Source organism: Saccopteryx bilineata, chromosome 2 (genome assembly GCF_036850765.1).
Source record: "Saccopteryx bilineata isolate mSacBil1 chromosome 2, mSacBil1_pri_phased_curated, whole genome shotgun sequence".
Classification (NCBI taxonomy): Eukaryota; Metazoa; Chordata; class Mammalia; order Chiroptera; family Emballonuridae; genus Saccopteryx; species Saccopteryx bilineata.
The window spans coordinates 277,074,510-277,098,655 of NC_089491.1; the positions used below are offsets into that span (position 1 = coordinate 277,074,510).

General features: G+C 49.6%; 1 protein-coding gene and 1 non-coding gene across 2 annotated transcripts; both read right to left on the minus strand.

Annotated features, from left to right (window-relative positions):
• Positions 1–689: 689 nt before the first annotated feature.
• Positions 690–22,733, minus strand: F11R (F11 receptor). The gene is made up of 10 exons (XM_066260921.1): positions 22,571–22,733; positions 3,532–3,600; positions 3,294–3,401; positions 2,952–3,098; positions 2,575–2,777; positions 2,314–2,416; positions 2,096–2,203; positions 1,931–1,943; positions 1,635–1,683; positions 690–1,526 (listed from the first exon to the last, which is right to left on the minus strand). The coding sequence occupies exons 1-10, from the start codon at positions 22,629–22,631 to the stop codon at positions 1,491–1,493; spliced, it is 897 nt and encodes a 298-aa protein (XP_066117018.1). The 5' UTR covers positions 22,632–22,733; the 3' UTR covers positions 690–1,490.
• Positions 14,917–15,026, minus strand: LOC136327389 (U6 spliceosomal RNA). The gene has a single exon (XR_010729615.1). It is a non-coding gene; the product is annotated as a U6 spliceosomal RNA (small nuclear RNA).
• Positions 22,734–24,146: the final 1,413 nt, after the last annotated feature.

The following is a 24,146-nucleotide window of genomic DNA, read 5'->3' on the forward strand; positions in this document are numbered from 1 at the left end:
CCCGGGCCATCTCTTGCTCCAATGGAGCCTTGGCTGCGGGAGGGGAAGAGAGAGACAGAGAGGAAGGAGAGGGGGAGGGGTGGAGAAGCAGATGGGTACTTCTCCTGTGCCCTGGACGGGAATCAAACCTGGGACTCCTGCACGCCAGGCCGACACTCTACTACTGAGCCAACCGGCCAGGGCCGGGGAAAGAAGAATTTAAAGGCAGAGAAGGGCTGGGGTCAGAAGAGCATGAGGCCAGCCAGCCACTGCAAGACCACCTCTAATCACCTTTTCCTTAAACACCCAACTCAACAAATAAAGTACTATAGTTACCACTAAACTTCTGCTAAAGATGTGGTTCCCCAAATGCTCTGAGGGATCTTCCTGCTGCGGCCCTGGGACAGTGTTCCCTGCAGCCTCCAAAGCATCTATTAGTGCCTCTGGGTGGCAGAGATAGAGGGTGGGCACTTCATCTGCCTGTGGGCTGATCAGACCACGCAGAACCCTGAGTACAGCACTACCTCACAGGGGCCTGCCTCCAGAGGGCTGGGGATGAGGGGGTCAAGGTCCAGAAGCTCCACCTTGTTATGGGAACCAGGAAGGGGCAGGACTGGCAGCTGGCACCAGTCCAGGTGGCTGGGAGGCAGGACTTGAGGTATTTCCAGGTTTGTACAAAGGAACCCAAGAACCTCACTCCCACACTAAGCTTTGACAAAACAAGTTTTTATTTCCGGCAACATCCAAAGAAACACAAACACAGTCTCACGGAAGAGCTGGGAAGCTCTCCAGCACACACAGTGTAGCACAGAGCTGGGACCACACTCAGTGCTGCAATCACGTCTGGTGGAGGGGCCACCCCCATCCAGCCACCAGCTCTGCCTCCTTTACTTTAGATCACCGGTTTTGAAATTCTGCGCCTTATCCCCCAAAAGTTTACCAAGCTCTCCATATCCAAACTCCTGTTTTTCCTGCAGACATGGTTGGTGTTGGTCTCCTTGTGCACAGGACCATTCAGGAGGACCCTGGTGGCCTTCCCGTGAGAAGACAGAGACAGAAGAGACTGATGTCACCAAATGTCCATTTCTGCTGCTCCGGTCTCCAATCCCCCAACTAGAATGGCGAGCATGGTCCTCAGTTCAAGAGGAAAGAGTCCATTCAGACTGGAGAGGCACACTTGAGGGCCGCTACACGCAGGGGAGGCGGGTGCCCTTCCACTCTCACTGTCTCCATGGGAAAACAGTCATAGCCGTTGCCAACAAGCCTGCTTGCTCCCTCGTGGGGACAGGGAACGAAAGCTTTACACAAGTCCCAGGCCACTCAGCAATGCCAGGGAAAGAGGGAAGCATGAAGGAGGAACGGGCTCAGAGACGACATTATTAAAACACATCCCAACGAAGATAAAAGTGGGGCCCCTGTGGGGCCAGACGACAGACAAGGCTTCCTGTGACACTGTAGACATCAGGGCCGGAGTCTGGGAGCACCTGAGCGAGGCCAGCAGAGGACCAGGGTCACACCAGGAATGACGAGGTCTGTCTGAATTCCCCCTAAGGAAACAAAACGTCCCATCAACTGCTAGTCTTCTTTAGTTCATAATCCCCTGGACACATAAACACAGGCTAGAAAGTCCCTTATCAACCGGACCCATGACTCACTTCACTTCGAGCGGTGGGCTGGCTGTAAATGACCTTCTTGCTCTCGGTCCTGGGGATAAGCCAGAAGACAGCGACACTCAGACCCAGTTCCCTCTCCTTACCCTCTACTTGCCAACCTCAGTGGTCAGAGCTGGGAATGCTCGTGCCGGGCAGCACGAGCCCACAGGGAACAGGTGGAAGTTCAAACGTCTTTCCTGCCAGGCCATGGCCTCCACCTCCAACCCCTCCCCCAAGCCCATCTCAGCTCCAAACCACGGGCATCCACGTTCTCAGTCTCCGTACAGCACCTCACTCACCCTTTCTTCATTCCTGAAAGAGAAGAAAGGGGACCCCACGAGTCAGGAGGACAGGGTGCGAGGAAGGTAGGAGCCAGTGTGCAGCACGCATGGCACCCAGGACCCAGGAAGTGTGCCCTGACATGGGGGCAGGGTGGAGGAGAGCCTCGAAGGGCAAGTACTCACGGACAAAGTAGCCTCGCCTGTAGGCAAACCAGATGCCGAAAATCAAGAGTCCAAGAAGGATGAGTGTCACCAGGACAGCCGCCACGATGCCCCCCACATTCAGCTCCACTGTGAGATACAAGCCAGATGTTGGCCCACAAGTGCTCACTCACGGCACCGACTACACCGTCCAGGCCAGCATGAAAGGAAGACCCCGCCCGGCCACCCGCTGCGCTTACCAGCCTCCATGCGGAAAGCCTCGGACATCATGGGGGCCCCATACCCATTCTGTGCTTGGCAGGTGTACTCTCCAGTGTCAGAGGCCGAGACAGCATCAAAGACCTGGCGACAGAGAACACACCGCATCCCCTGCTCGAAGCAGCCCAATTCCTACCGTTCAGCTCTTGTGACCCTAATGCCCAGCTGACCTTGCTGCTGGCTCTCCTCCCACCTTCAGATTCTGCGCCTGGACCCCACCCATTCACCCCTCACATCCACACCAGCTCTCCGGTCTTGTGGTTCAGGCTGTAGGAAGAGTTGCTGAAGGCACGGCTGCTCTTGGGATCTGATGGCATCAGGGTCCCGTCCCGGTACCAGTAGTACTCGGAGGGTGGAGAGCCATCTGTCTCTGAGCAGGTCAGCACAGCCCGGCTCCCAATGGTGATGGAGGAAGGGATGTTGACTGTGGGTTTGGACGGAGGCACTGGAAGGGAGAGAAGGTGCTGATCATGGGGCAGGAGGACTTCTGGGAGGCTAAGGAGCTGACGAGGACGACCCCCCAGGCACTCAGAGCACCCGCACTGTCCACGAGCTCCAGGGCTGAGCTTTGGAGGAAACAGAAGATTCCAAGTCCGTGCAGAAGACAAGTAGCACGTACCAATGACAATGAGCTTGATGGTGACCTCCCTGTAGTTGGCGCCACCTTCTTCAGAGACCATGCACGTGTACAACCCCGTGTCCTTCCGGGTCACTGAGTGGAAGGTGATGCCGGTGTTGGAGAAGGTGACTCGGTCCTCATAGGGAGCTGCGGGGAGAGGGAACCAGGCAGAGTGAGCTGCCCAGCTGGAAGTTGCTGTTGATGGTGACACCAAGGCACCAGGAAGGTGGTGGGAGGCCATGGGGACTTGAGCTCCAGGTGTGCCCCTCCCCTGGAATCCAGGTGGGTCTACCCCCCCACAACCCCTAGGCAATCAGGAAGGACAGGGGGAGTCACACTCACCTGTGATCTTGCTGTTATAGCAAACGAGGCTGGTGATGTCGCCTTGGGCAAACTTCCACTCCACTCGGGGCGAGGAGAAGCCCGAGTAGGAGCAGGACAACTTGACAGCTGCAGACAGGATCAGGATCGATGTAAGTGGAAGGAAGGAGAACAGCAAATGGAGAAGACTGGAGGGTCTCCAGTCCCCAGGGGCACTCGCCAGCTCACCCCTCCCCCTTCACAGCCCCTCCCAACTCACGTTTATTCTCAGCAACTCTGACTTCAGGATCAGAAGTGTACACTTCTCCCCTGCCCACCGTCAGCAAGCCTGAGGAGGAAGAGAGGAGGTCCCATCAGGAGATGACAGAAATTACTGGCCAAGGATCTGAGGCCAGGGCCCTCCACGCTAAGACTCCAAGCCCAGGTACTCAAGAGAGTCTTCAAATGCATTTTATGACAATGGCAGGCCGATATTTGTTTTATCAGTGGAAATAAAGTTTTTCTTTTCTTTTACATGAGAGGAGGGGAGATAGTGAGACAGACTCCTGCATGCATCCCAACTGGGATCCACTCAGCAACCCCCATCTTGGGCCAATGCTAGAATCAACTGAGCTATTTTCAGTGCCTGAGGCCAATGCTCTGGCTGTGGGAAGGGAAGAGAGAGAGGGAAAAGGGATGGGAAGAGAAGCAGATGGTCACTTTTCCTGTGTTTCCTGACTGGAAATTGAACCCAGGACATCCATACACTGGGCCAATACTCTATCCACTGAGCCAACCAGCAAAGGCCAAAAATATTTCTTTCAAATGCAATTTTTTCCTTTTTTTTTTTTATGCCTTCCTTCCCGCTCCATGACTCCCAGTAATTTACAGTATTTAGATTCCTACTCATTTGAGTGTGGCTTCCTAAATGGCATTTCAAGATTCACAAATGCTTCTCAACAATCACAGCCACTTGTAAAAGATCCTGGCAGGAAGCAAGCGAGAGAAAGGGAGGAGCTCCCTGGCACTTGGGAGCATTTGGTTCATTTCACGTGTTTTCATATACATGACACCGTTTGATCCTTGAAACAACCCATGACAGACCAGCAGATCAAGTACTATCGCCTCGGGTCACAGAGCCAGTTCTGACAGGGAGTCAGGATCAGAACTGAGATCAGACCACCTCCTCTCCTCCCCCCCAAAGGACAAGGAAAAGGAAAGACAGTATGGGGGTGGGGGTGGGGAGGAGAGACAAGGCTAATGAAATAACACATGGGAGGGTGGCAGACAGCTTCACAGGAGGGGGGCCAAACCTTCCAAAATAAGCACCCGGGATCAGGGCTCTGGGAGAGGGTGACAGCACTTACATAATTGCTCTCATTCATTTTTCAACACTTAAACTCCTGAAGCTTCACTTCAGCCCTAAGTCAGAGTCCTGCCATCTTAAATAAATGTTAACACATCTGACACAGGTGCACTTTTCCTCCATGACACAACTGGGTAAGGTCCCTTGACCTCCAAGGCACCCGCTGCTCACTTATGAGAGTAGGAGAGCTTTGAACTAGATGCTCTCTAAAGTCAGGCTCTTCTGTCTGTCTGTCCAGAATTAATATTTATGTATTTTTCTTTAATTTGAGAGACACTACAAGGTCAGTATTCTCTCCCTCCTTTACAGATGAAAATATGAACTGTCTTCCAGGTTAAGTGGCTGCCCAGCTTCCCCAGCGAGGAAACGGCAGAGCTGAGGTCAGCGTCCAGCTTGCTTCCACCGCCTTTTCCCAGAAAAGCCGCTGGTCTAACGGAGACAAAGTATGTAATAAAATGACATTCTCTTAAAGTCGGGCCCATTTTACCTATAAATTCTACCTGATAATATTATCCTGTATCTGCATATTTGGCATTACACTTTAAGGTCAAATCTATAATTAAGTGTAATAACATACAGGAATTAAGTCAAACTGTAAACTGTAAACTGAGGACATGGGAGTCTCTTGCTCAGTTCTCATCAAGAGTGCTAAGAATGAAATGCTTTCATTTTTGTCCAAGTCGCTCTCTCGGATTTTACAATTTGCCACCTGTGAGGGGTACTGAGCTTGAACCAGGCCTCTCTGCAGAAAGGAGGGACTTGTCCCAGCCGCTGGGACTGCTGCCAGAGGCCCTCGGCTCTCGGCCCTGAGAACAGCAGCACCAGGCCTCAACCAGGGACAGGGCAGGGGCAGCGGCACCCACGCCTCACTAAGGACAGGACGTACAAAGCACCAGCTCCACAACATGCAGGCTGTTCCTGCTTCTAAGCTCCCTGAGGAGTAGGCACAGGCCTTGCGGGGACTTCCGCTGTATCCTTCTTCCTTCTCTCCTTCCCACAGGTGGGATCCCAAGAGCACGCCCTAATAAATGTCTTGGTACAATAACTGACATCTCAGAGTCAGCTTGCCAAGAACCCAACCTATGGTACCACCCAAATAAAGAATTGCTTCTAATTAAACAAAAAACTAGCCTCTGAAATAAAGGGCAACACACACACAAAAGTCGCAGTATATCGATTCAGGGGGCACCTCTGCATCACTCCTGACTTCAGCTACAGTTCCTTTGAGTCCTCTCAGCTCCCGGGATCTCAAACAGTCAGGAGTCACACCTAGGCTGCAGAGGGCTTTCTTCTCATTGATCCCAACTCCCCGGCCTATTCCAGGCTTCTCTTCTGTTGTTTAAAATGCAGGGCCCTTCGCCCTGAATTCTTCCCAGCTCCATCTGAGCTTCCCAGTTGTCTGCTGTGGCCTGACTGCCACCAACACTCAGGACTCTGTGGCTACTGATCAGCCAGGATGCCAGCCAGCCTCATCACCATGCCCTTCCTGTCACCACAGGACATCTCAGTCATCCTGTCCTGCCTTCTTCTCATTCCTGAACAAGCCTCTGGGACCAGACTGCCTGCACTCAAACCCCATCTCTTATAAACTAGGCTGTGCAACCTGGGCAAGCCACTTGGTCACTTTCAACCTCAGTTTGTCCACTGGGGGATACAAACAGCTTCTGTGTCAAAGGGCTGTTGCTGAGCCTTACACAAGCTAATACAAAGTATTTACAACAGTGTCTCCAACAGGATGCACCAAAAAGCAATTATAGCTTCTTCTTATCGTGCTCTGACCATAGGTCCCTTCTGCACACACTTCTTTTCCTGACTTCAATGTTTTCTTCAGTTAGACCTAAATAAATATGAATACAGCCTGAAAAATGTTTGTACCCTAGCCCAATAGTCCATGTCTCTTCTGTCACGGTCACTGCCTTGGACAGATTCTGTTCTAGACCCTTCACAGACAGGCGGACAGACAAGCGGACAGACAGAGGGCTTTCCCTCGCCGCATCCTGTCTGCATCAGCTTGCCTGGCTCCCTGCCACCTCTTCACCTGTTCTGTTTCCCTTGTCGCACCCTGGCCCCCTTTGCCCTTGACCTCATACCTGGCATGCTGTGCACATGTCCCAATGCCCTAGTAATGCGCATGGCACACCAAAATAGAACAGAATTTCAGCCTCTCAGTCGTGATGCTCAATTTACTCCTGGATGTATTCCCTTCTCTCCTACTCTCCAAACTTCTTTTTTTGTTTTTAAGATTTTATTTATTGATTTTAGAGAGAGAAAAGAGAAAGAGAGAAGGAAGTATCAACTTGTAGTAGTTGCTTCTCAAATAAATGTGCCTTGATGGGGCAAGCCAGGATTTTTGTTTTGTTTTGTTTTTGTATTTTTCTGAGGTTCGAAACAGGGAGGCAGTCAGACAGACTCCTGCATGCGCCCGACTGGGATCCACCCAGCACGCCCACCAGGGGGCGATGCTCTGCCCATCTGGGGCATCGCTCTGGTGCAACCAGAGCCATTCTAGCACCTGAGGCAGAGGCCACAGAGCCATCCTCAGCGCCCGGGCCAACTTTGCTCCAATGGAGCCTTGGCTGCGGGAGGGGAAGAGAGAGACAGAGATGAAGGAGGGGGGGAGGGGGGGAGAAGCAGATGGGTGCTTCTCCTCTGTGCCCCGGCCGGGAGTTGAGCCCGGGACTCCTGCACACCAGGCCGATGCTCTACCACTGAGCAAACCAACCAGGGCCCAAGCCAGGGGTTTTGAACTGGTGACTTCAACATTCCAGGTTGACACCTTACCCACTGTGCCACTGCAGGTCAGGCTCTCTCCAAACTTCTTAAGGATGTTTGTTGTCCATACACACTGTTTGCAGCCAACACACCTGTTCACCACCAACTAAGGCTACATGGCTTTGGCTCTCACCTTGGAATTAAAATTGCTTTTACTGAGGCCACCAACCATCTATTTCTCAATTCTAAGACACCCTGACTAAAAATATAACATCAATTCAGTCACAGCTTCTTGGGAGAAAATTATATTAAACATATACGTAGGCTGTAAATCACATCCCAATTTCCAAAACATTAAAACTGTTTTAGAACCAGGAACATGCAGTATTTGCTTTCCTGGTTCCCTCCTGTGTCCTGGGTAAAATGTCCGCCTGCTGATTACCTCCTCAGAAGCCACTCCGCCCACTTAGTTTCCACCTGCAGCCCTCAGAGTTTTGCCTGATCCTCCTTCTTAAGCTTTGCTTCCTCTGTCCATCCCTTCCTATGCGTGATTTTGGCTTTCCATCCTGGGCCTCCTCTCCTCGTCACATTCTCTAGTAAATAAATGGAGCTCAAAATTCATGCCTGGCCAGCTCCAGACACTGCCTCTCACCTGAGCTGCCGACTCCTACCCAGGTAAGGTGCCTACGGACATCTCCACGGACTTCACACCACCCTGCCTGACACCTGATGCCGCTCCCTGCTCCCCACTCCTTTCTCCAGGTGGTGGTATCCCCATTCACTGGGCACCTTCAGGCTACTACTGTGTGTCCTTCACTCTGGTCACTTCAACACCAAGCTTTACGGTGTCATTTCCCAAATCTCCTTCACACTGGGACCCTCCTCTCCGCTCCCAATTTTCAGTGCCATCATATCTGAAGATCTGCAGTTGCTTCTCTGCCTTATTAATCTTGCCCCACTCAAATCCGTTCCCTATCCCACTGCCACGGGACAGCAAACACTTACTGAGCACTTTCTGCACCAGGCACACATTGCACGGATGACCGTTCCCCTCCTACAACCACCTCAGTCACTGGGTGATGCTGCAGATTCGAATCAAGACAACTGCAGGGCTGGGCAGCCCTGTGCCTCCCAAAGTGCCGACCTACCACTGGCTTCAAACTTCCCATGGTTCTGCACTGCCTGTAAAATAACATCCCATTCCCATAGCAAGGCACGGGTTCTGGCGCCACCTGACTGTGATAAACTTAGCCTCTCCATCCCTCTCTCCTCTTGCTGCTTGCTCACCCTCCAGCAACACAAAACTGCATCCATTCCCAGAGAAGCCAGGTGGCTTCACAACATGCTACTCTGCTACATGGAACACCCTTCCATTCTTTCTTCTTCACCTACATTATTTCACAGGAAATAGCCTACCCTCACCAGAGCCAAGCCTATCACTACACAATGAAAAACACAGTCAAAGCATGTTCCACATAACATCCTTTGTGCACAGGTATGTCTCCCTAGCAGACGTAAACAACCACGGACAAGGGACCACATATTATTTTTCTGTGTACTCAGTGCTAAGCATGCTTGCTACACATTTGCACTGAACAGCATAGAGCCTTAATAAATTAAATTAGGTCACAGTTGGCCATTCACTGTGATGATATCCACTTGTTATGGTGTACCTGTAAAGATAAGCCTGTTTTTTAAACTGGCAGATAGGGCAGGCCCAAATGATGAAACAAACAAACTTGATTTAAAATGCCATCTTTAAAAAACTTTACTACCAGAAAAGGTTTTCTTTTCCTCCAACTGTTCATTTCTCAGGGGAAAATGAGAGTTATATTAATCTATTTTAAAACTTAGACTTATAATCTAAAAATTAAATGTTTTAAAATTTGCTTCATAGTTTTGAGACAGAATTAAAGTTCTCTGCTGGTGGCATAGTGAATAGTGTGTTGGACTGGGATGCAGAAGGTCCCAGGTTCAAGACCCCAAGGTCGCCAGCTTGAGCGTGGGCTCATCTGGCTTGAGCAAAAAGCCCATCCATCAGCTTGGACCCAAGGTCGCTGGCTTGAGTCCAGGGTTTCTCAGTTTGCTGAAGGCCCACGGTCAAGGCACATATGAGAAAGCAATCAATGAACAACTAAGGTGTCACAAGGAAAAACTGATGATTGATGCTTCTCATCTCTCTCGGTTCCTGTCTGTCCCTATCTATCTCCCTCTCTGACTCTCTCTCTGTCCCTGTAAAAAAATTAAATAAATAAAAAATAAAGTTCTCTGCATGGAGGCAGTTTCCCCCTTTCCTTCTGAAGGAGGGTCTCTGCATCCCTCCCTTCGTCCTCCTCCCTTCCTCCTCCATCCTTCTGTCCCTCCCTAGTGTCCGCATGACAATAGCAGAGGCCGGTCTGGCCAGTCTGGGGGTGAGGGGGAGTGGGATAAATGCCAGGAGGTTTTGTAATGCAAGCTCAAAATTAGCAGCAGAAAGTGGGGAAGAGGTGAATCCATTAAAATACCCCACTGTCTTCACAGCCATAACAGCAACTGAGACACTCCAGTTAGCTCAGCGAGGCCCGTGGCGAGAACAGAGGTAACCTTCAAACTGGTTAAAGGTTGTTACAGAAGCTGAGTTCCCTCAAAACTCCAGTACCATGAAATGTGACCTGTCTTTACGTGGTAATTACCCTAAAAGGAAGCCTTCAGGACAAGGCCTCATCCATCTGACTCAGCGCTCAAGGAAGACAGAGGAGTGTGAAGGGCGGCAAGAGCGTGGCTCTCTGCAAACCAAGGGGAGAGGCTTCAGAGGAAACCAGCTCTCCTGGTACTCGGACCTTGGAATTCTAGCTTCCGAAACTGTGAGGAATTCCTGTTGTGAAGCCTCCCAGTCTGTGGTATGTTTAGGGCAGCCGGAGCGGAATAATCCAAAGGTCTAAGCTGGGCACCAGCAATGGTTATTGTTTGCATCCCCAGTGACTGCAGCCTTGACTGAAGTCAGCATGAGGACATTTCCACACAAGGAAAGAATCAACATTCTGCATAGCAGAGCAAACCACCTACGAAAAGGCAATCCTACTGAGTGGGAGAAAATGTTTGCAAATCATAGGTCTGATATAATTCAACAGCAAAAAAATCCCAAAGAGTCTGATTAAAAAATGGGCAACAGCCTGACAAGGTGGTGGCGCAGTGGATAAGAGCATCAGACTGGGATGCGGAGGACCCAGGTTCGAGATCCCGAGGTCGCCAGCTTGAGCATAGGCTCATCTGGTTTGAGCAAGGTCGCTGGCTCCAGCAAGGGTTTATTCAATCTGCTGTAGCCCCATGGTCAAGGCACATATGAGAAAGCAATCAATGAACAACTAAGGTGTCGCAACGAAAAACTAATGATTGATGCTTCTTATCTCTCTCTGTTCCTGTCTGTCTGTCCCTATCTATCCTTCTCTCTGACTCTGTCTCTGAAAAAAAAAAAAATGGGCAACAGTTATGAATAGGCATTTTCCCCAAAATATAGAAATGGCCACTAGGTATGTGAGAAGGTGCTCAACACCATTCAGCACCAAGGAAACACAAATCAAAGCTACTGTGAGATGTCACCTCACATCTGTGAGAATGCCTGTTATCAAAACAACAACAATACCTGCCCAGGCAGTGGCGCAGTGGATAGAGCCTCGAACTGGGATGCGGAGGACCCAGGTTTGAGACCTCGAGGTCGCCAGCTTGAGCGCAGGCTCATCTGGTTTGAGCAAAGCTCACCAACTTGGACCCAAGGTCGCTGGCTCCAGCAAGGGGTTACTCGGTCTGCTAATGGCCTGCAGTCAAGGCACATATGAGAAAGCAATCAATGAACAACTAAGGTGTCGCAACAAAAAACTGATAATTGATGCTTCTCATCTCTCTCCGTTCCTGTCTGTCTGTCCCTATCTATCCCTCTCTCTGACTTTCTCTGTCTCTGTAAAACAAACAAAACAAAACAACAACAAACAGCCTGACCGGTGGTGGCACAGACGCTGAGGTCCCAAGTTCAAAACTGCAAGGTCACTGGCTTGAGCACAAGGTCGCTGGCTTGAGCAATGGGGTCATCAAATTATCTCAAAGTCTGCCTTGAGCCTAGAGGTCACTGGCTTGAAGCCCAAGGTCACTGGGTTGGCTGGGGCTGCTCCCTGGCTCCAATCAAGGCACATATGAGAAGCAATCAATGAACAACTAAAGTGACACAACTAAGGGTTGATGCTTCTCATCTCTCTCTCTTCCTGTCTCTCTCTCTCTCTCTCTCTCTCACACACACACACACACACACACACACACACAAGATAAGAAATAAAAAATACTGACAAGGACTGACAAGGTTGTGGAGAAAAGGAACTCTTGTGCCCTGCTGGTAGGAATGTAAATTAGTGCAGCCACAGTGGAAAACAGTATGGCTATTCCTTGAGAAAATAAAAATACAACTACCATATGATCCAGCAATTTCATTTCTTGGTATTTGCAAGAAGAAAATGAAAACACTAACTCAAAAAGTTACACCCCCATGTCCATTGCAGCATTATTTACAAGTTATGAGAACAATCTAAGTGCCCATCAACTGACAGTGGAATATTATTCAGCTATAACAAGAATAAAACCTTCAACTTCATCAGTAGAGGAATGGAGAAAAAGAATGTGCTATATTCATAAGATAAAATGCTATCAGCCAATACAAGAATATACACCTAGATATACACTCTAATGACTGAGCTAAGAGATCAGGGCAGAAAGAATGAAATCTTGCTATTTGCGACAGCATGGATGGACCTTAAGGCATTATGTTAAGTGAAATAAATCAGACAGAGAAAGACTAATACCCTTTGATCTCACTTATAGGTAGGAGGACCCCCACCCCTGCTCCCACCCATAAAAACAAGCTCAAAAAACAGCCTGACCAGGCGGTGGCGCAGTGGATAGAGCGTCGGACTAGGATGCGGAAAGACCCAGGTTCGAGACCCCGAGGTTGCCAGTTTGATCAAAGAAAAAAAAAGCTCACCAGCATGGACCCAACGTCACTGGCTTGAGCAGGGGGTCACTCAGTCTGCTGAGGGCCCGCGGTCAAGGCACATATGAGAAAGCAATCAATGAACAACTAAGGTGTAGCAACAAAAAACTGATGATTGATGCTTCTCGTCTCTCTGTTTCTGTCTGTCCCTGTCTGTCCCTCTCTCTGACTCTCTGTCTGTAAAAAAAGAAAGAAAGAAAATACAGAAAACAGGTTGATGGCACAAACTTTGTAAGGATGTCTTGTACATAATGACAGTTGATAACACTGTGTTGCACATTTAAAGTTGCTACAAGAGTAAACCTTAAAAGTTCTCATAAGAAAAATTTTGAAACTATGTATGGTGACAGTTAACTAGACTGATGGTAGCAATCATTTTGCAATGTGTACAAATATCAAATCATTATGGGGAATGTAGGGGAAGGGTGGCGGGAAGGGAGTACAGAGGAACAAATACACAGTAACGGAAAATTATTTGACTTTGGGTGATGGGCACACAACACAGTCAACAGTTCAAATGCTATACAAATGTCTACCTAAAAGCTATGTACTCTTATTGATCAATGTCACCTCTTTAAATTTAATTTTCTAAATAACATTTTTAAAAAATCATTATGACTACACTTGGAATCAATATAATGTTTAATGCCATTGTACCAATAAGAAAAATAATTTTTAAAAGATCAACAGAACTCTTAAAGATCCTTACAAGTCTTCTCTTATACTTTTATTTTTTTATTTATTTTTTGTATTTTTCTGAAGTTGGAAACGGGGAAACAGTCAGACTCCCACATGCGCCTGACCCGGATCCACTCGGCATGCCCACCAGGGGGCGATGCTCTGCCCATCTGGGGCGTTGCTCTGTTGCAATCAGAGCCATTCTAGCACCTGAGGCGGAGGCCATAGAGCCATCCCCAGTGCCCGGGCCATCTTTGCTCCAATGGAGCCTTGGCTGTGGGAGGGGAAGAGAGAGACAGAAGAAGGAGAGGGGGAGGGGTGGAGAAGCAGATGGGCGCTTCTCCCGTGCCCTGGCCAGGAATCGAACCCGGGACTCCTGCATGCCAGGCCAACACTCTACACTGAGCCAACCGGCCAGGGCCTCTTTTCCTATACTTTTAATTTATTGTGTCTGAATTCTAGACACATTACTGAACCTGACCAAATGAATAAAATACCACCATGAATAAAATGACAATAGCAGTTAGCACTTCTTTAATAGTTACTATGTGCCAGGTCACCCTCTGAGCCCTTTACGTTAAGCTTAAACCATTTTAGCCTGACCAGGCAGTGACCTGGGATGCTGAGGACCCAGGTTTGAAACCCCGAAGTTGCTGACCTGAGCATAGACTCATCAGCTTAAGCTTGGACGGGGCTGCCGGCTTGAGTGTGGGATCATAGACATGATCCCATGGTCACCGGCTTGACAGCAAAGGTTACTGGCTTGGATGGAGGAGCCCCTCGGTCAAGGCACATATGAGAGAGCAATCAGGCCCTGGCTGATTTGCTCAGTGGTATAGCGTCAGCCCAGTGTGTGGATGTCCCAGGTTTGATTCCCAGTCAGGGCACACAAGAGGAGTGACCAGCCTGACCAGGCAGTGGCACAGTGGATAGAGCGACGAATTGGGATGCAGAAGGACCCAGGTTCGAGACCCCTGAGGTCGCCAGCTTAAGCACAGGCTCATCTGGTTTGAGCAAAGCTCACCAGGTTGGACCCAAGGTCGCTGGCTCCAGCAAGGGGTTACTCGGTCTGCTGAAGGCCCGCGGTCAAGGCACATATGAGAAAGCAATCAATGAACAACTAAGGTGTTGCAACGCGCAATGAAAAACTAATGATTGATGCTTCTCATCTCTCTCCACTCCTGCCTATCTGTCCCTGTCTATCCCTCTCTCTGACTCACTCTCTCTCTGTAAAAAATAAATAAATAAATAAAAGTAATCAATGAACAACTAAGGTGCTGCAATGAGGAATTGATGCTTCTCATCTCTCTCCCTTCCTAACTGTCTCTCTCAATTAAAAAAAATTTTTTTTAACCATTTCTTCCTCATAGTAATGCTATGTGCTATGAGGTATAATCTGCTCGAGGTCACAAAGCAGAGGTAGAATTCTAATCAAGGTAACGTAGCTCCAGTACACAACTAGGTAAAAAATACACGTAGCCATTTAACATATTCACACAAATACCTCAGGTATAACTCAGCTTCATTTTCACTTCACAGATTGCCTTAAACAAATATTATTATAGTGAAATCACAATTTTGCTATGGAATGCCACATACCGTGCTTTGGACTCATATTTCTTCTGACATAAAGGGTGTAAGAATACCCTTTGGGCCAGGGCACTGCTCAAAATAAGAAATGCTTCATGGCCTGACCTGTGGTGGCACAGTGGATAAAGTGTCAACCTGGAAACGCTGAGGTTGCCGGTTCAAAACCCTGGGCTTGCCTGGTCAAGGCACATATGGGGGGAGTTGATGCTTTCTGCTCCTCCCCTTCTCTCTCTCTCTCTCTCTCTCCCTCTCCCTCTCCCTCTCCCCTCTCTATAATGAATAAATAAAATCTTAAAAAAAAAGAAAAAGAAATGCTTCATGAATTTACGACTCTGCATCTCCTCTTTGTGCAGGGACCGTGATAATCTTCTCTGTTAGGTTCCAGCCTCAGTGTGTGTGCCACTGAAGTGAGCAATGATTCTATTTTTCTAAGTAAAAATAACTTGAATATGTGCATTAAAAAATCTCTAAGAATTGATTCCAAATACTTGACAGTGGATTTACCTGAGAGACTAGACCACAGGCAGCTTTTATTTTCTATGTTCTATATTTATGTAATAAGTTAATATGCATGAAGTGTTTTAGTTTTGAGAAAAGGAATGGAAAAGGGGAATAAAAAAAAAGGAAAAAATAATCAAGACTGCAAGAAGGAAAAAAAATAAAACAATGCTAAAAAACAGGCCCATACAAAGGCAAAAAGGAAGAAAAAGATGATAAATAATAATAGGAAATGGGAAAATAGTGTCACATCAAGCAGCATTGAATGACTAAATAAAACTTTAAAAGTGAAATGAGCTAACAAGCGAGTAAGAAATATGAGATAATACACCATCAAGATCCTGGAGTGTGAAGCCCTGGCCGGTTGGCTCAGCGGTAGAGCGTCGGCCTAGCGTGCGGAGGACCCGGGTTCGATTCCCGGCCAGGGCACACAGGAGAAGCGCCCATCTGCTTCTCCACCCCTCCGCCGCGCCTTCCTCTCTGTCTCTCTCTTCCCCTCCCGCAGCCAAGGCTCCATTGGAGCAAAGATGGCCCGGGCGCTGGGGATGGCTCTGTGGCCTCTGCCCCAGGCGCTAGAGTGGCTCTGGTCGCAACATGGCGACGCCCAGGATGGGCAGAGCGTCGCCCCCTGGTGGGCAGAGCGTCGCCCCCTGGTGGGCAGAGCGTTGCCCCTGGTGGGCGTGCCGGGTGGATCCATGCGGGAGTCTGTCTGGCTGTCTCTCCCTGTTTCCAGCTTCAGAAAAATGCAAAAAAATGCAAAAAAAAAAAAAAAAAAAAAAAAAGATCCTGGAGTGTGGGCCCTGGCCGGTTGGCTCAGTGGTAGAGCGTCAGCCTGGCGTGCGGGAGTCCGGGGTTCGATTCCCGGCCAGGGCACACAGGAGAAGGGCCCATCTGCTTCTCCACCCCTCCCCCTCTCCTTCCTCTCTGTCTCTCTCTTCCCCTCCGGCAGCCAAGGCTCCATTGGAGCAAAGTTGGCCCGGGAGCTGAGGATGGCTCCGTGGCCTCTGCCTCAGGCGCTAGAATGGCTCAGATTGTGGCAGAGTGACGCACCAGGTGGGAATATCCCGGTCGGGCACATGCAGGAGTCTGTCTGACTGCCTCCCCACTTCCAAATTCAGAAAATAAATAAATAAATAAATAAATAAATAAATAGGAAAAAAAAGATCCTGGAGTGTGGCCTGACCAGGTGGTGGCACAGTGGATAGAGCATCGGACTGGGATGCGGAAGACCCAGGTTCAAGACCCTGAGGTCGCCAGCTGGAGCAAAAGCTCACCAGCTTGAGCCCAAGGTCACTGGCTCGAGCAAGGGGTTACTCAGTCTGCTGAAGGCCCGCGGTTAAGGCATGTATGAGAAGGCAATCAATGAACAATTAAGGTGTTGCAATGCACAACGAAAAACTAATGATGGATGCTTCTCATCTCTCCATTCCTGTCTGTCTGTCCCTGTCTATCCCTCTCTCTGACTCTCTGACTCTCTGTCGGAAAAAAAAAAAAAAAAGATCCTGGAGTGTGTATGTGAGTCTGATAAAGGTCCAAGAAAGAGAAAGGGCAGGAGAGGTGGTGAGCACAGGTCACCTGGAGACTGTAGCTGAGAATAGGAGAGTGGGCAGCAGTGGAAGAAGGTGAATTAGGGTCAGAGAAGGGGTGGTGGCGATTCAGGTATTAATATCCAACTCAATCACAGCAAGTTCTCACACATTTCAGATGGGACTTGGTGGTGTATCAGTCTGTAAGACTGCAGATATAATACCTGAAAATCTCTTTGTGTCTGAGTAATATAACAACTGAGACAAATTGCATTTTCCAAACTAGACACACCTCTGTATATGTTTATCTCACCTTTGTGCTTTTCTTACACAAAGCTTGGACCAGTGGAGTGATAGCAGAGAGAACGCTGAGCCCCTATGTTAAGATCCATGGCTGTTGGCCCTGGCCGGTTGGCTCAGTGGTAGAGCGTTGGCCTAGCGTGCAGGAGTCCTGGGTTCAATTCCCGGCCAGGGCACACAGGAGAAGCGCCCATCTGCTTCTCCACCCCTCCCCCTCTCCTTCCTCTCTGTCTCTCTTCCCCTCCCACAGCCAAGGCTCCACTGGAGCAAAGTTGGTCCGGGCGCTGGAGATGGCTCTATGGCCTCTGCCTCAGACGCTAGAACGGCTCTGGTTGCAACAGAGCAACGCCCCAGATGGGCAGAGCATCGCCCCCTGGTGGGCATGCCGGGTGGATCTCGGTTGGACGCATGGGAGTCTGACTGCCTCCGCGTTTCCAACTTCAGGAAAAAAAAAAAAAAGATCCGTGGCTGTTATCCACTGTCTCATTAAATTCTCACAAAACCCCTGAGACAAGTACTGTTGTTACCATACATTTTACAGATAAGAACGTTGAGACTGCCTGACCAGGCGGTGGCGCAGTGGATAGAGCGTCGGACTGGGATGCGGAGGACCCAGGTTCGAGACCCTGAGATCCCCAGCTTGAGTGCAGGCTCATCTGGTTTGAGCAAAAGCTCACCAGCTTGGACCCAAGGTCGCTGGCTCGAGCAAGGGGTTACTCAGTCTGCTGAAGGCCTGCGGTCAAGGCACATATGAGAAAGCAATCAATGAACAACTAAGGTGTGGCAATGCGCAATGAAAAACTAATGATTGATGCTTCTCAACTCTCTGTTCCTGTCTGTCCCTGTCTATCCTTCTGACTCTGTCTCTGGGAAAAAAAAAAAAAAAAAAAAGAACACTGAGACTTAATACAGTTGCCCAAAACCACACAGCTACAAATAGCAAGGTGGGAGGGAAACTTAACCCAAGTTAGGTTTAAAGCTAAGCCTACAGATGTAGGGTATAAGGACAGCCGCATGTTTCTTAGCACAGCCAGGAAAAAGAAAACTTCAATGCCCAACAAAATCACACAGTGGAATACCACAGAATGGATTTTGTTTAAAGGATCTTTTGCTTAAAATATATACATACACCACACATTTATTCAGAGGAAAGTGACTAGAATGAAACTACAGCAAGAAGTGTTTATCTCTAGATAATAGGATTACACATGCTTTTATTTTCTCTATATTCCTATGTTTTTCAATTTTTCTACTTTTTTTTTATGTCTTAAGTGAGAGAAGGGGAGATAGACAGACTCCAGCATGTGCCTTGCCCACCCAGCAACACCCATCTGATAACCCCCAGGGCCCCCCCCCCACGCCCCTGAGGCCAATGCTCCAATCAATCGAGCTATCCTCATCGCCTGACTTGGATGCTTGGACCAACAGAGCCTGAACTGGGAGGAGGACCCAGGGCTGAGGACAGCCACCAGCTACAGTGTACCTTAATGTAGACTAATTGTTACCAGTACCTCTGGCTCCCCTCAGAGCTTCTTGATAGCAGGTATTACTCACCACTTTATCCCTAATCTCTGGCACAGTGCTCAGTACATAGTTAACACCAATGTTTATTGGATTAACAAAGGAATTTGATATTGCGGTACAATTAGAACACAGAAACGGCTTCTACTACAGCTTGCCCCTTCTCCACCACACCATGCCACCTCTCACTTGGGGGTTAAGGTGGGACAGAGAAGGAATGCATGGGCAAGAGGAAAACTTTGTGAGGCATCAAAGTATAAACAGACACCCTTGGCTGCACTTTGGTGACATCAGCAGCCCGTCTGAGAGTGGCCAAAAGTGGTAATGGTGGTGCAGGCCAGGAGGGCTTTCACTCCACGGCCCCTCCTGCCGGCCCCTCCTGCCCGCTCAGCAGAATTTCCAGTTCTACCTGCTTAGCTCCTCCCCTCCCCCACCCACCTCCCCATTCTAAGGGAAGGTTGCAGCCTGCCTGCCTGCCTGCCTGCCTGCCTGCCTGCTCCAGCCCAGCCCAGCCCAGCCCAGCCAGGGGAGGGATCAAACTTCCTGCCAGCAGCTGCTTCCTCCATCCTCCCCCCACATTGTGAAGCAAAGGACACAGGCGGACTTTGGACAGAAACATGCTTATCAGAGAGCTCCAGGCAGATGAACTCTGAATTTTCAATGCTTGGAAAACCCCAGGATGCATCCACTCCCAATGCTTCCCACAATCCCCTCAAAATGCTGAAAACTCTTCCACGGTTAGGTTTGACAAACTGCCTCCCAGATCTCTCCTGAGTCTATGAAAAGGAAGCAAGTTTGAGTTTAGAGATCCCCAAGGTCTCTCCTCAATGCTAACAAATGTGAAAAACAAGCTTCATTATTTCCTGATCTACCACATAAAATGTGTAGCTTTTAAATCTACCTTTGAGCAGAGGTGTCAGACATTTCTGTATCCACAAAACTGAGGCCCCTTGGCCCACCTGACTTGGGAGGGGGTCCTAATGGCCAAGACCACCATGCGTGTAATACCAACATGAAAAGCTCTCCAGGGTGCATTCAGTGACAATAACAGGATGAAGCATGCACTAAAACATATACAATATGCCTCTTTTGTCTAAAGAAAGGCAGAAAAGACAAACAGATATAAGTATCTAAAACAAAATGCTGGAAAGATACAGAAGAAACTATGGGAGGGATGCAGTGAGCAGGAACAGGGTGAGAGGGAGATATTCCCACTCCTTTACTATCGTTAGGACTCAGCCATGGCTAGTTAGCTCAGTTGGTTGGAGCATTATCCCAACATGCCAAGGTTGTAGGTTTGATCCCCAGTTAGGACACCGGAAAAAAAAAAATCATTCTGAATCTCAAACCACATCAAGGTACTAATCTATTCTAAATAAACTTTTTAAAAATTTTCCAGCAATTCTAACCCAAACCAGAACTAGGATGGCTGCCCCACACGAGGTAGGCATACAGAGACAGAAGAGAAGCCACAGGAATTAAAGTGTTCTGGGACCTCAGGGAAGGACTAAGGGACTGGAATTCCGCAACCATTCACTCCCCAGCTCTGGGTGGTGTCAGTCACTAGTTTCTAGTTTCTGTTTCAAGGGAACAATTCTTTCCTGGGAGTAAAGCCACCTGGGAGGAGAGGGAGTAGACAGGAGTGACTCACAGGCGACAGTTCCAGAGGTTAACCCTAACCCTGAACAGCAAAGCGAGAAGTAACATCAGCAGGACTCACAAACTGACCCGCAGCAGTTCGCCCATCTTGGAGCATATAGGGAGGACAGCACAGAGGTGGAGGGCAAATCCAGGCCCAAAGTAGGTTCCCCTTTTTCCCTTGTTGTTGCCCCAAAAGTCATTCCATTTACATGGCACACTGCCTGAGAGGTAGGTAGCTGGAGACTTTAAAGCACAGGCTTTCTAGGGAGAGGAAGCCTGGTGCTCTGGGTCACCAGTGTTTTGCAAGCTCAGGCCACCCTCCTCACTAGAGCCCCCAGGATGCGGTTGGGCTCTACATAGTTGTCAGGCAAATCTTGTCGTCTTGTCTTCCTTCTCCCTGCCTCAGACTCACAATGAGAAGCAGCCAGAGGAAGGGCACAACACTGACATCCCAGGGTTACAGGATGGACCAGACACCCAAGAAAAAGACCCTATTTATTTTTTACTGATGTCACTGGGATCTAGCAGGGTCTCTCATTGTTTCCTCACAAAACTCAAAGAGGATGGCGGCCACCCAGTGTCACCATCATATATCATAATGTAGCTATTCCCCTGGAGGAGGCTCAGCACGGGTGGGTTAGAACAAGCTTACTGCTCTCTTTTACAGATGAAAAGACCAAGCTACATGCCTGAGATCACAGATAATGCAAAGCCAAGCGAGACCCCAGACGGAGCAGCTCAGCTCCTACTGCAGCCTCAGTACTAATCAATCACTCTCCCCAGCACTAGCCTGATTTATGTCATAGGACTCCACCCTGGACATGTGACCTCCCAGAACCCACTGTCTCATCAAGCTCATGAACATCTATCTCCTCGGGCTGCCTCTTAAGCTCTGTTTCCCAATCCCCTCTAGTCACTAGAGGATGTCCCCAGGCTCAGGATGGTGCTCTCATAACTCTGTGCCAGGGTGATTGTTGTGTGATGTAGAAAATGAAAAAAGAAAAAAAAGGAAAGAAGGAAGGGGAGAAAGACACACCCAGGAAATTTACAAGCCTAACAAATAATCCCAAACAGTCCCTGTTTGGGGGGTGGGGGTGCATGGGTGGTGGAGGTGGCACAGTGTTAAAGGGCTAAGTACCATGTAAAAACAAAACATGGCCACAGAGTCACCAGAGGTTCTCAGATGAGGCAGAAGTAGGTGGGGGCAGGAAAAGAATGGAAATTGAAGGAGAAACGGAGAAGAGAGGAGAGTTCTGTTCGGTTCCCAGGTCCTTTCGTCAATCTGGTAAAGTCATTTCCCTTTTCCGACTGGTTTCCTTGTCTATACAATGGGGTGAGGGTTAGGGCTGTGTCTGGCCCAGTCCAACCCAACGCTGTGTTTTTGTGACAGGGGACACACGTCTTGTGAAGACTCATCAATCCACCTGTCTGTGAGGAGGGAACAGATTTCCACCCTTCAAAATTTGGCAAAACAGACTGACCTAAGAACTATCAACATGGATTGAAATTGTTCCTTTTTTTTAAACTTAGTAACCTAACTTTAACTGTTTGGATTTTTTTCTTTTTTTAAAAAAATTGATTTTAGAGATAGGAAGAAGTGAAGGGCAGAGAGACAGGAACATCGATCTGTTATGTGCCCTGACCAGGATCGAACCGGCAACCTCTGCGCTGCGCTGGGGGACAACGCTTTAATCGACCGAGCTATCCGGCAGGGCTCCCATTCCTTTGAACACTTCCTAAAACATGGACCTTGAGGGCAAAAGAGATTCACACAGACCCCAAACACAAGTATCCACAGAAGCACAGACGGACCCGGCGGCAACTCGTCCACGGCGGGGAAGCGGGGAAGCGGGGAGGGGGGGGCGGGGCGGAGCGGGTGCGCTATGGGTCCCGCAGGAAAGGCGTCCACTGCCGCGCAGGGCAGAGTCCAGGCTCCTCCGCCCCGGCCACCCCCTCGGGCGACAGCGTTGACCAGGACTCCCGGGGTAGCTATCCCTCCCTCAGGGGCTCTGAACGCCGTTTTCTGAGAAAATGCCGATTTCAGCTTTATCTCCCTTCACACTTTTCGCAGAGCCGCCTACCTCCGCCGCGCCTCCTTCGGGTTTCTGGGTTCCCCCGGGGGAGCGCGCACCAGGGGGCCCACGGCTGCGCGCGGAGGCCGGCGCCGGGCAGGTGCAGGTGGGCAGGGCCCTCACCTGAGTGTGGGGAGGGGGCGAGCGAACTCGACCCCTCCCGGGAGGCTCCCTCGCGCGGGTGTCAGTGGAGGGGGGCTCGCGCCCGGCGGGGGGAGGGGAGCCGGCCGCTCCCCGGTGCGCGCTCAGGGAGGAGGACGAGGCCAAGCGCGGAGGAGGGACGCGGAGGGTGAGGCCGGTCGGTTCCCGAGCTCGTCCCCGCCCGCGGGTAGGGCCGTGGGAGCGCCTCGCTCCAACTTCTGACCCGACCCGCCGATCCCTGCCGAACTCCGGGAACTTACACAGGATCACCGCCGTGAGGAGAAACAACTGTTCCCTCCCGACGATCGCCTTTGTCCCCATCACGACCGGGAGCCCGACGCGACACCCGCCGCCGAGCCCCTGGGCAGACCCCGCTCAGCGCACAGCAGCGCGGTCTGAGCTCCGGCTCAGGTTGAGCCCGCCGGCCCGCCCTCCGCGCCCCATTGGCCGGCGCTCCACCTCTACGCATTCTGATTGGAGAAGACAGCCGCCGCTCCGCTGAGTGACTCACCGCCGCCAGGTGCAGCTCCGCCCACCATTACCTCCCCCGGGGCGGCGTGCCTTTCCAAGTTCGAGGCGCCTCCGATTGGCCCGGAGACGGTCACGAAAGGAGACCGAGTCTTCACCTTCCGCAGGTGAGCACACCTTGATTGGGTGGAGCTCCCGGGACTCTCTGGCGGCAGCAGAGCAGGAGTAGGGGAATACCTGGAAGGGGTAGATGGGAAAGCTAGTCGTACTGCGGCCCCTTGGGGAGCGGGCTTGGTTTTGTTTCTTCTTGGTCTGGATGTAAATTACTGGTGCTGTAGAAACCTTGGTCGTGTCCTTTGGCAAATGAAAACCAAATAGTACTAATGTGCGAGAGGTGGGGGGAGAGGACCAGGAGAGAAGTCACATCACCCCCCAAACCCTGTTCCTCTATGGACCCCACTGGCAGCATTCACTTGAGACGGCCTGGGCAGGCTAGAGAGGAGGAAAAGGAAGGGTAAAGACGATGAGTAGGGGGAGGAGGATTACATTTTCTCAAGGAGAACTTTAAGCATATGTACATCCAGTACTCCAAATAACACACACTGACCTGCAAATGCTCTGTAAATACGACTGAGCGACTGTGGGTACATGTTCGTTCAGAAGAGCTCTGCATTTCAGAATTACTTTCTCACTGTGACTAATAGTTGGGTGCTGACTAAGCCCCTCTTCCTATAAACAACTAAAGCTTTCTGTCACTATTTATAGTGTTACATCACTTATAGTGAAACTCAAGCTCAACACCTTTACTATCTCTAGTTTCTATTTTACAATTATTTTATTTTAAATGACTGTAGTATGTCCAGGTTACCCGTGGGAAAACTTCCTGAACATTATCTCAATGCCAGTGAAAAGTTTACACTTTTACCCCAAACTGGTATTCCTTGGCCTTTTGGTTTTTACATCTTTGATCTCATTCCTTTGGTTACATATCTTGGGCCAAAGACTCACTTCTGGTTCTGCCCAACTAAAACCAACAGTTACAAAGCACCTCCCGGGAGCCATGGGGATGCAAATAAATACAAACTACGATCCTTGACTTCAAATGGCTTCCATTCTACTTCCCAGACAAACACAGGAAATGACAACAGGTAAGCAAAGGGGAAACTTCATACTACAGAATCAAAACAGATGCTTGGGTGTCTGCCATTGCAAAGCTTCATTCTTCACCCTTACAGGAATTTAAAGTCTTGGGAAGAGACACATATATACACAGAGTTCAGTATGAGAGTAAAGGTGACCGAAGGGAGAACTGGAAGAAGGGACCAACACTGTTGCCTGTGATTATCAGCGAAAACCATAAAGAGGCAG